Source organism: Seriola aureovittata, chromosome 4 (genome assembly GCF_021018895.1).
Source record: "Seriola aureovittata isolate HTS-2021-v1 ecotype China chromosome 4, ASM2101889v1, whole genome shotgun sequence".
Taxonomy (NCBI): domain Eukaryota; kingdom Metazoa; phylum Chordata; class Actinopteri; order Carangiformes; family Carangidae; genus Seriola; species Seriola aureovittata.
This window is the reverse complement of record NC_079367.1, coordinates 13,001,624-13,014,399: the sequence shown is the minus strand read 5'-3', so window position 1 is coordinate 13,014,399 and position 12,776 is coordinate 13,001,624. Positions and strand designations below refer to the sequence as shown.

The window sequence follows — 12,776 nt, the reverse complement described above, 5'->3', positions numbered from 1 at the left end:
AAATGGATTTATTTGAAGTGTGTGAACTGAACAATACAAAGTGAACTTAAGGTAAGACCTACATACTTATTTCAACATTTAACCGTATGTTTATCTGCATTCTTTGCATTCTCTCTCTTTCACTCTCTTTTGTTTCTCTCACACCCTTTTTAAAAGCTTTGACCCACATCTGGCGCAGGTGAAACGTCTGTGTACAGCATTTGTCCTGATGTCCATCAACCTGGTCAGGATTGGTTGGACCTGCATGTCTCCAGGTGGGAAAGTCTCAACAATTAAGTGACTGACCAGCACTACATGCAGCCCAAAGCCTGCATCTTGTGTAAATATATTACCTAAACAAGGTAATATTGTGGGTCAGGATAGATGTGTGTGTGAAAATATGAGTGACACAGCTGAATTTGTTTATTTAGCTGCCATCAATTCGTTTGCAATCCATTAATGAAACATGAATATTTGGCGAATTACTCAACATGGCTCCTTCATTATCCAGTGTTGCTCACCACTGTAAGTCAAGATTTCACTTTTTCTCTCTTAGACCTTTCTCTGCTATTTCGCCGTGTCTATTCTTCATTTCCCCCCGTTTGATCTGTTTCCTGTCACCCTCTTTTTCTTTGTACTACTCATCCATCACTCTGTCCCTCTCTTTATTTCCATAACATCCCCCCTATCTCTCTTCATCCTCACCCCTCCCACCTTTCTCCCTAATTCTCTCCCTCCCTCCCTCCATCTCTGTCTTCCTTCTAGGCAAGGAAATAATGTGTAATAAATTAAAGAGACAGTTCTAATTATGATCCATCTTAACGCTTGCCGAAATTATGCGGCTGGTTGGTCTAGACATACCAGAGCAGCAGGTGCACAGGTAGAGTCTTTCTAAAACTTTGTCACTGCACATCGTCGCTTTCTTGCTTTGTTTGTCTTCCTTTCTCTCTCTTTCCACTTTGCTTTCTTTTCCTCTCTCTTTCTCTCTTGCTCTTACTGTTTCTCTCACTCTCAGACACACACATGCTCACACACACCTGTTTGTACAGTACTGCAAACCACAGAGAGAGAGGAAGAGACAGAACAGTCATTAAAAAAGACTTAAGTAATTTAATGACTTTGTCTTTAACATGGTCAATAAAGCTTATTAAATCAGTGATGTGGTTAGGTCTAGGGCCGTCAACAACAACCTAATTGCTGAATGGGAGCCGTGGGGACTGTAACAAACAGACAGAAAATCAGTCAGGCAGAAGCATTCTGCAGAGGATGTGACTCACTTGCAGGCTTATATCCCTGAAGTGCCAATTCAGTTAAAGCTGGATAAAGTTTATATAAATCATAAACTAAAACATCAAATCATGCAACAGAATAATCAGACAAGGACTACAGTAACTGTTCTGTCTTGCCATTAGGGGTGAGGACCACCCATTCGGGAAAATGTGCGATGGGAGTTAAGTGAGGAACTTGCTGAGAATTTAGCTCCAATTAATCCTGCCCACATAAATCGAGATGTTGGGGCTGAAAATCCCAGATCAGTGTTTTTTCTCATGGGTGTGATCTCAGAGCAGTCTAAAAGCATCTGCAACGTCGGCAAATTAATACTTAATTAGTTAAAAAAAACCTGCAGGAAATTGTACCAAGTTTGACCCTAAGCCAAACTGGTGCATTATGGGGAGGGGGACCGTTTGGAAGGTTCAGTCACTGTAAAGTTTTAAGGCAAACTCCTTCAAACATTCTTAGAATCACACTGTGGAACTTTACCCATCAGTGGAGAGGCTCAAATCCCAAAGCTAATCCTCCCTTCTCACTTTTTTCTGCTCCTTTCACTCTCCCTGGTTGCTGCTTCTGTCAGAGCCTCTACTCATCTCCATCTCTCTACCTCTATCTTCCAACCTCACTTTCACCATCTCTTTATGTTTCCAAATCACTTTTCTACTGCTTTTCCACTTTCCTTGTTTTAGCTCTATTGTTGTCTCCTAAACTCTCCCATTGCCTTCTATGATTTTCACTCCCACTTTACCTCTGGTCCCTGCCAGCTGAGACCTTGTTCTATCCTCTCTATTCCTTCTTCCTCTTTATGTCTCTCTCTCTTCATCTCTCGCACTCTTTCTCTCCTTTCTTTTGGCCTGAGGGAGAGAGATCAAAATGTCTGCTGGAAGAACAGGGCAAGCAGTTTGTTTACACCTCATTATTACTGTTTCCATATAGCCCCGCTGGGGGACACGCAGCACTTATTGTTGATGAAATGAATCACATACACGTACTCACACACGTGAACATGCACAGATGAACACACACACACACACACATACAGTTAACAAGTTTCACATTGGTAACCCCAATCGCGCTTTCAATCCTCTATCTCCCCCAACTTTCTTTTTGTCGTTTCCTCATTGGTTTTCTCCCTGTTTTCGGTTAAGGATGCTTCTGTCTCTGGCAGAGAAGCACCCTCTGAATTTTCAGCAGGGCTCAATTCATGTTTTAATCATTGAGCTTGGTGAGGAGCTAGCAAGCTTTATAATGAGCAGCTGAAAGCATAACAAGGCAATATCCAACCGCTTTGGACGCAATGGAGGGGAAATAAATTTTCATTGCAACTGAAATGTATTTGCATTGAACGCTGCTCTTGATGCAGAATAATTAAGACATCGGTGACCATGTTAGTAACAAATTAAAGGGATGAGAGAGAGGGAGGTGAAGGGGGGGGGGGGTGAAACAGAGGGATCATCTCTGAAGTTTCTCTCTCTAATGTAACTGGTGCAGGACTTACTTTGAATTAATAATGCTGTAATAATAATGGTACACTGTATCAGGCAAAAAACAACTAATTCATTCCACAAGACTCACTTATTCTCTGAATCTGCACACATACATGTACACACACTGCGTACAGTTTCCACCAAATAACATTGAAACTACTGCATTGATATAACAGGATTTTTATGCAGCATGGTAAAATGCTGTAGTTCCATCGTGCTCATTGCAGCATTTCTGCTCAAGTATTTTCCAAGTGTAGTGGAAATGTCTCTGAGATTGCAGTAAAAAGTTAAGAATAAACATGTGCCAACACACAAACATACAGAGACTGACCTGTGAGGTCATCAGTAGGCCAGGAGCCCAGTTCACAGGCTCGGCAGGTGTACTCGTCGAACACAAACTCATTCTCTTTGCAGGGAGTGCATGTCCAGCAGCAGCTCACCTCACCTTTACGGATAACCTAAAAGGGACAGAATGTACACCTACTGTGTTTGCCTGCACCTTTTTGTACATGCTTGAAAATGACCTATGAACCCAACTCATTCAGAATTTAACTGGCCTATGATTAGTTTAAAAGCTGTGAAAATGTAGAATCTTTTACACAGATGAAAATGTGTCATGTGTCATGTGCTTTCTACTTTGTTAGGATTCACAACATTGCCTGTAACGTCCTTTTTAATTATCACTATTATACAGCATGTAAATATTTGAAAAACACTTCATTTAACCAGACATTTTATCTGTCTTACCTTGATCTGTCCTTTGTCACAGGGCTCACTACAGACTGACTTGATCATTGTGTCTTTGTTGGGCCAGATTTCGTCATCGTCTATTTTCAAGCCTCTGTTGTCCCAACTGCCAACATTAATGTAGTCATAGTAGTCCTTCCCCATCTTTTTGAAGTTCATTATTTCATACCTGTACATAAAAATCACACATACATTGAAACACACATGCGATACATGGTCATGTCACAAAATACTTGTTGTAGGCACCGCTTGTCTATCGCTTTTGCAAAGGGTGTTACTGACATCTGTGTTCAGTTACAGCTCTTACCTGCCAGGTGAGTCTCCATTCTCATCAAATAAGATTCCCTCCCCTGACACGCCTGTGAAGTTGGTTTTCATCAGGAAGTCCAGCAGTGTAGCACCATCTATAGGTCGCATGGCATCACATAGGCCCTTAAAATACATCAACAGCCATGTCATATACAACAAAAACGTCCTGACCCACACCAGAAAAGAAACACCAGAATTTTTGTGTGTGCACAAGTAACTTTGGAAATGCTGGTCAATGGTCATCCTGTTGATAAAAGTTTAAAAAAATATTCCTTCAGTTAAACCTCAGCTTGAGGAAAATGAAGTATACTTAAAAAATGATGATTTTACTATGAAACTAACATAATACATAAACTTTAAGCAATCAAGACGTCAGCAAACACTGTGTCTTATCCCTCCTAGTGAGATGGAAATTGAAACCCTGCAGTGTAGCAGGTAGTTTTCTGTCCCATATCGGCCCCATTCAGGCCAAACACCGTAACATATTTACACAAAGTGAACCGTTGAGTCAGAACTGAACCACTGTGTCTAAAATATTACATTTCACTTTACACATCTGCAGCAATTAATTTTCAAGTCATTACCATAAAGTTAAAGGAAATATGAGCCAAAGTCTGTAAGATTCTGACTCAGAAAATACAGAATAAAATACAGATTTTTACTTTAAATTGTTCCAGTTTTGTACTGTTCTATCTGAATTTCTCAATTCATACATAATCTTCATGTATTTGCATCAGTAAAATGCAAGTCAAAACTGGGACCCATGGAAACAAGGTCTACTGTAACATGGCAGCAATCTGCCCATCTGGCACCTTCTTTTTGTTGCACCATCCCCAGTCTCCACCCCTTCATCCCCCTCTTTTATCTCCTCTAGTTGTAGTGTCCCCCCATTCATCCATCAGAGCAGCACCTACCTGATAGCCTGGGCAGAGTGCCCGTTGCATATTATGCAGGCCATATGCCATTGAGTAGATGGCATTAATGACAAACCCCATCTTGGTGTCCTGTGCATACTGCTGCCGAAGCGACTCCCGCTCTGCAGAGGAAGGGGGGTAGAGTCGGAGGGAAGGGAGAGAGGATGGAAAGAGTAAGTCAGGTATATCAGAGTAACTCTTAATTTCACATTTCCCTTCTAATTTTATGAAACAACGTGTGGTTCCTTTTTTTTCCTAACATCAAAGACCGCTCTCTTTCCTCTCATGTCTTCTCATCGGCCACTTCCCACCTCCACATCTCATTTCTTTGTGTCTCTTTCTGTGTGCTGTTCATTTGTATTTCACGTCCCATTTCATCAGAATACATGAGACATGACTCCCTTTGATGCAGCTCTCACACAGCGTTTTGCCTATGAATGGAGGGAACGAAACAGAGAGGGAAGAATGGTGGGAGACGAATTCAAAGAAATAAAGGGAGGGTGCACTTACAGCCACGAGGGATATCTTCCGATGAACAGGAAAGGTGTGTGTATCCATATGCTATGTGTGTAGGTGTGTGGGTGTTCAGCTAGTCTGTTTGTATGTTATGTGAGTGTAACTTATTTGCATTAATACTGGCCATTATGAAAGCCTGTCAATAAAGGCAGATTGATACTGTAGCCTGTTATGTTAATGAAAAACAATGCAGGCCCTCGCTCTCTCTCTCTCTCTCTCTCTCTGATGGTTGTGGCCTACACAAAAATACAGTACAACTGTGCTAAACAAACCTGTTGTAACTAACAATCCCTCAGCATGAAAGAAAATGATGTTTACGTGCTGTCACTGCAGAATATTTCTTGGTTGCCCATGTATGTTTATTTGTCTCTGTACTCACTGCTACAGGTGCGGTTGTACTTGCTGCTCTCCTGCGGGTGGCCTTTAAGTCGACAGTGAAAACGATGCTGCCAGAACTCTGGAAACCAGGGGTTCCTGAGGTTGTTTTCGGGGCGAAGTTTAAGGTAGTACTCGTCAAACCATTTCACATCAGCCGACTGGAGCTTGATGGTGATACCGCCAGCTGCTTCCCTAACGAAACCATCTGTCACGTCATACCTGTCTGCCCATCCATCACTGCAAAAAAAAAAAAAAAAAAAACACAAGGAAAGACAAGCAACCCATTAATTTACAAGTGAGAATGAAAAAACATGGTCCTGTTTTTCACAATCAAAACAAAACTTGCTTCATTTCTTCTGAATATGTGGTTGAATCATTTGATCATTCCAAAATGTTTCTGCTGATTATGCTGCACGGGCTGTTTGGAGAAGTTAACTGGGCATTTTCTTCTTCTCAAACTTCAATAATTTGAGAGAAGACTGAGATCCAATATTATAAATGGAGATTCTAATAACACAGTGTTTACTCAAGGACGTTCTGGCTCAGTGTTATGGACACATGGTCGTCATTTTGTCTTGCAGAACATCACACACCAGAAAAGAGCAAGAAAGGGAAACACAAGAAAGTATAGGGTGGTGCACATATAGGGAGGAACTCCACTGTTGGGACTGTGATGAACAATTAAAATATTTAAGTATTTCAGTTTAGTTTCTGTCTGTGTTAATGTGTTAATCTAAATTAACTGAAACCAACTCTGAGCTTCCATCAACACCCCAAATAAGCAACACCGCAGGAGAGAGTTCCGGTAAGACCCACGGGCACAGTATGTGTTGTGGCCTGTTAGCAGCTGGTATAGCCATACTGTTTAGTGTTAAGTCATTTCCATAGACATAGCAACAAATCATTTCTCCAGTACTATCTGTGCCATGACACTCAGAGAATGTGGACAGCAGGCATTACACCAGCGGCCAAGTCTTACATCTCATCGGGTCTCCATTAAGGTGAAAATGTCTAATATCTTACAGGAAAGGGAGCATCTCAAGGGTGTGCGGACTGGTTATAGAAAGAGTTTAATTAGCCATCTGGGGCCATGGATCTTTTTATGGGGCCAGCCCCTATAGGATTTAATACTGATAGTCGAAATAATCAACTTGATTAGCTGAGCATGTGGAGAACATGCAAATTATAATGTGCAGCATATGCAAACACGAAAGAGCCAGCCTTTAGAGCTCATTAGAGAGCTACGCTTTCTTCACAGAGCTGGAGTTACAATACACAACTATATAGTTGCTTTGTGTGTATGGGTGTGCATGTGTGTGTGAGTGTGTGTGGGTGTTGGTGTGTGTGTGTGTGTGTGTGTGTGTGTGTGTGTGTGTGTGTGCAGTGAACAGCTAACATGCCTGTTATTGGGTGAAATTAAATGTTTGGGTTGAGAGGTGAAGCGCAGGGGCACCAATATGTCGCAATAACAAATAAACCCTATTTCATACACACATACCTGTATCACACATGTACACGAACACACACACACAAAGACAGTCTCCTTGCAGAAAGGGACAAACTAAAAGAATGAGAATCAGAGAGAAGGAGAGTGAGAGACGGAGGAGCAGAAAGAGCAAAGCAGGGAGAAGCAGAGCGAAAGGAGGCACAAACAGAATGATAAGTAGGGAGACAGAGGACATGTGGGAGGGAGCTCTTACATCATTATGTGCAATGTCCAAAATTCATCATATTGCTGACAAACATGCATAAACACAATGCACGGACACGCACACACACACATACGCCAGCCGGGTGCGGAGATGATTTAGGTCAAATGGAGTATTTTGGCTGCAGCTCAGCAGCCATGCCCCATCAGACACCAGCAAGACGAATATAACCGTGGAGACATATCGCTGTAGTTTGCATTTTTTGGAGAAGATTTGGGTTTACTGCTCCTCAAGGAAGCACAGATGGCACACTGTGTGTGTGTGTGTGTGTGGAGATAAAAAAAAGGAAGGGAAAGAGAGAGAAATGGATGTAAATGACAAATCCTCTCTCCTCCTTTCACAAGTACTGCCAACATGGCCTCAAGCAAGACAACAATCCTAAGTTTGTAATTTTCCTTCTTTTCTTTCTTCCTTTGTTTCTTCCTTTCTTCCCCTTCTCTCTCTCTCTCCGTCTTTCTGTCTGAGCCTCCAGAGAACAAAACTCATTTTCTCCTACAACAGTCCTTCTAGGCTCAGTCTGATTGGAGACCTAAAGTGTTTGTGTGCGTGCATGTGTGCGTGTGTGTGTGTGTGTGAGTGTGTGTCTGCCACTATTTGTGTCTCTCTAATTGTCGTTCTTCTTGTCACCCTTTGCACTCTGAGTTGTGGTCATGGCAGACCATGCCTGCAGACATCTAAATACATGTGTGTAAGTATGTAATTTGTGTAAATGGTGGTGGGGGTGGGGGGCAGTTCTGTCACCAATGCTTTTTTGGCAGATTCACAAGTAAACAATCACTGATCATTAATCAGTATTCTCTCTTCCTGTCAATAGATTTCTTATTTTTTTCCCTCTGCCACAGTTTTCTCTCTCCATCTGTCTCCTTCACCCTCTGTCATTAACACCTTCAACTTTCCCTTGAGCCCCTCCACTCTGTTCTTCTATCCTCCTCTTCCTCCCAACCCTCCAACTCTGTCACATTCCACTGCTCCCATCTGTCATTATGTCCTTCTCTTTTTCTTTTTTTACTGTTACTCTCATTTTCTTTTTCATGGACACAGCATATATCGATAATTCTGCATGTCTGTCACATACATACACATGCTCAGTTTATTTTATCTTATTTATTTATTATCTTATTTTGGCTTTCACCATTTAATTTCTGGCTCTCTGTCTCTCACTCGTCCTTTTCTTTCTTTGGCTTTCCACCTGTTTGGCAAGCTTCCCAGCAGGTCACACCTGCAGCTCCTCAGAGGCAAAAATGACACACCACACTGGAAACATACACACAAATACACTCACAACCACACATGCATTAATCACCACCTGAAAGCAAAAATCTGTCTAAAAAGTTCTCCTTTATTCCAATAAATAGCTCTGGTTGTGCTACTGAGGTTTTGTCCGACATTCACCATGTTCACTTTCTCTCCAAATGGCTTTACTCCCACTGTATTAAACTGTCTGTAATCAAATATCACAGAAAAAAAAATGAATAGACACATATAGCTACAGGGAAAATATCAGTAGTGTTTTATCAACAAATTTCTAATTGCACCTTCAGGAAGTAATATGTTTGTTTGGCTCTTCAGTACAATCACAGACAATTATATTGACTGTTCTTGTCTTGCACAAATAGAATAATAAATGTGATTTTAATAATTTCCCAGTTAGCACAATGACTCCCACACATTTATCTATTTTATAACTGAAACATTTCTGATGTTTGTTTACATGGAAATCGATGACTAGTCTCGTGGTCTCATTTGTTTGTTTTGCTCAAGTGGACATTGTATCATAAAATTACATCTAAACAACATGTATTGTAGCGTTGTCTGTTTTTGTAGAAATCTCATCAAATGATGATGAAAATCTTCTCAAATCTTCCATGTGACATGCAGTTTTGAAATGCTGCAGTGCTATTTTTCTGACTCACAGTTAGGTTTGTCCTCACCTGCACTGGTTTTCATCTTGGTGACTGACCTTGAGTAAACGGTGAAGCACAGTAGGGGTCGCATGTTCTTACGATATCAAGACTGAACACAATGCTCAAAATAGGTTTTTTTTTTAGTGATTGAACCATAAATTGCACATGGGGTTAATGTGTTGATCTGTGTGTGTCAAACTCTTTCCTTATCTCCAAGAGACAGGACTCTGTTTCATTACTAAGTGTCTGACAATCGTGGCAGGGAGGGCACTGCTTTAAAAGGGATGACAGGAGCTGATGTGATTGGCAATGATTGACACTAACCCCTAACACACCCACTGTTAATATGATAATTGATTCCTCCCAGTCCCACCCCATTTTTAAGTGCACTGCAGAAGAGCAACATTCCTCTGACTGCAAAAAAAAAAAAAAACAAAGGTGCACAGGTGACCCCTGTGATTACTATGCATTTAAGCTTTGCAAACTCTCTGACAATTCAAAAGACTACAGCCTGAAGGGTCTTGTCTGCTGTATGGATTCTGAAAAAAATACAACAAACGTACACAAAAATACACATGTTAACATGCAACTGTGTGGGCGATGCTGTGACAAGAAGAGGGCTTTAGATGCAGCCTTCAGGGTGTATGTATACATGTATTGTATAAGAGTGGAAAGATGTGAAGAACTGCAAAAATGGTCACTATAACTTTGCAGCGTTTTGGTGTCTGTAAAGCCAGAAATCATTCTCGAAGGTCTGGAGCAACGTATTATTTAGGTTTGGGTAGTGGCCTTAAGGTAACATGGCTATCAACTAATTAGAGATTACGTGTGTGTGTGTGTGTGTGTGTGTGTGTGTGTGTGTGTGTGTGTGTGTAAGGGGGGCAATATTTGTTGTGTGTGTCATCATAAATTAGGCTGATCAACCACTCACTGTAGTCTTGATTAGAATAACTGTTCTTAATGACATCCTGGTTCGTTCTCTCTCTCTCTCTGTCTCTCCCCACATGTCTAGGAGCCCAAGGCCGTTGCCATGGTTTCCAGCCCACGCGCAACCTGCTGTCTGTACTTTGTGTCTCATTAAAGCACACTGGATTTTAAGTGTATGCACACACAGACACCCACACACACACCTTCTCCCACTCACTCCCTCCCTCTTTCTCTCTGTCACACATACACACACACTTACTTTTCTATTCACATCTATTAACATTAGAAGGCCTGTCTCTACCAATATTGGAAATGCTATTTGCATAATAGTACAGTATGCCAGTGTTGTAGGGCACTGCGTTACCTTAAGCAGAACTTTTACGAACCAATTCTACACACTGTGGCCTGGGGCAATTGCCTTTCCATTCTGTTCATTCAGGGTGGAAATAGAAACTGGGACTCATTTGCGAATGATTATTAATTTTCACTTGGTTCTTTCTTGGTTATGAAATCCATGTCAAGCCTGAAGTTTTTGACTCTTTGAATTCCAGCAAAGATATGCCAGGGAGATTTGGTTACAGGGATACTAAAAACACCGAACAGATTGATACAACATGTTTTCCAATGTCTACCCCTTCTTTCAGATTTTTAACAGCTGCAACTGACTGCAGCTGCTGTTTTATCACCACTGAACAAGGGCGTTACAAGGCGTGAGCACTATTTTCAGAGTCTCTTTTTCTCTCTACCTTTACAGCAAAACGGTTGCATTGGATACAAAGCAAAGTGAATTCTGACTCAGTTCGACTCCTGAAAGTGTGTTTTCACCGTCTTTTCCACAATGGCAGTCAATGGATGAGTTCCCCCAACTGAGCTGTTGCTGTGACGACAAGCAGCAACTCGGTGTGTTCAAGCTCAGACTTATTTCCAAATCTACCAGGAGCAAAATGTTATCTCATTATCTTCTTTCAATCTTCTGTCTGTACATTCACAGAGCGATACAACTTGGATGAACTACAGATTTTTATTCAAGCTGGTAACATAAAGTTTATATGCCCAATATCTCCATTAGGCCATTCTTATCTTGTATATTCAGTTTAGTTTTATGAAGAAAAGGATTCTGCATGTAAAACAAGGTGATTTGCTTATTCATGTAGGAGAGGGAATGGTGACACTGAAAACGGTCTGTTATGTTTTGAGTGAAGTGGTTAAGTAATTGTATACTGACTCCTTTATTCAAAAAGTAGAACATTGTTAAAGTCACAATTTAAAGTATTGTATCTGTATCAGACCATGAGCTCTGTATTGTAATTCGAACTAAATCAAGAGCTGACTGTGTCATTACACCCCCACAGCTAAACAAGGCCATCCCTGTTGAACATTTCATCTGAATTAAAGTGAGTTGGTAATATTTGATCAGTGAATGAAACACACTGTTTGGGGATCCACAGCTTACAGCGAATGTTCATTTGTGTTATTGTTTGCCTTTGGCCTCAGTCGTGATGTGCTTGGTCACGATACAGTCGCAAACAAACACTCATCAGTGTTTGATGAATGGAAGGTAAAAAGTGGAGGCATGCATTTCAGTTTCAGTGCTGTTGCATCAGGGTGTAAATTTGGATTGTTCTGTGATCACTGTAGTAAAATTGGTTTAACTCGAGGAAAATAAGGTCACAGATTTGGTGCTGGCAAAATATTTGATTCTGATCCAAAGCCATGTTGGCAATAGGTCACTTTAGTAATTAATGTCTGGGTTCAACAATAACATGCCATCCGACCCCAACCCACCCTCTCTCTAGCTGCCATGGCAACCTGGCAGAGATTCTCGATGAGCATCTGCTGCTTACAACCATACATACTGCACACACACACACACACACACACACGCATACACGCATACATACATACATACACACATACACACACACACCAGCAGTCAACCAACCAATCCTGTCAGCATTAATTAGCTGGACAGACACAAGCGGGGAGAGTGAACACGGATCACATGTAGACAGACAGTTACAATCTGACAGAGCGAAAAAAATAAAAAATTTAACAACAACAACAACAAAAAAGAATGAAAGCTGCTCCGTGAACATCCAAAACTTGTGTGCTGGCAGCCCAACAGCTGTACATGCGTATGCTATCAGGAATTCAAAGCCAGAGAACAAACAATAAACAAACGTATATGTTGTGAAGAGGATCATATGAACTTGGTTGATTCATTGATTTAAAATGCAGATGTTTATAAGTCCACAGTTAAGTCATGGTAGTTGAAGGCTCCCCAAACGCCACAACACAGCAACAAGTGTCAATTTGTGTCAGTACACAAAGCAATGTGCAGCAGACTTTTTCAGCCAAATAGGATAAGTATAAAGTAGCAGCTATGTGTGATTTTGTGCAGATTTGTTTGTACAGAGTGAGGCAGCTACCAGACAGTTGTAATTCAAGTTTGACAGTGGTGGCAGACTTATGGTTTTGGATGGAAAGTGAAGCACCGTTTTTAGGATTTATGAGAGAAAAATCACAAATTGATGCATGGTAGAAAGTGATTCATCAGTGTGCATAAAGCATTGTTAAGTGGCAGCACTTATGCTGTTCTGCCCCTGCAGGTGAGAAATGATTGTAAAAATGAGT

The 12,776-nt window shown here is 41.1% G+C and overlaps 1 protein-coding gene across 3 annotated transcripts in view; it reads right to left on the bottom strand.

Moving 5' to 3' along the window:
- The window catches only part of grm5b (glutamate receptor, metabotropic 5b), a 71,510-nt gene that overhangs the window by 16,311 nt on the left and 42,423 nt on the right, over window positions 1–12,776 (bottom strand). For all 3 annotated transcript variants that reach the window (XM_056374084.1, XM_056374083.1, XM_056374082.1), the window contains exons 7-11: window positions 5,604–5,839; window positions 4,709–4,830; window positions 3,793–3,917; window positions 3,486–3,654; window positions 3,070–3,196 (exon numbers count right to left, since the gene is read on the bottom strand). In XM_056374084.1, the coding sequence (XP_056230059.1) occupies window positions 3,070–3,196; window positions 3,486–3,654; window positions 3,793–3,917; window positions 4,709–4,830; window positions 5,604–5,839 (779 nt within the window). The remainder of the gene's footprint in view (window positions 1–3,069; window positions 3,197–3,485; window positions 3,655–3,792; window positions 3,918–4,708; window positions 4,831–5,603; window positions 5,840–12,776) is intronic.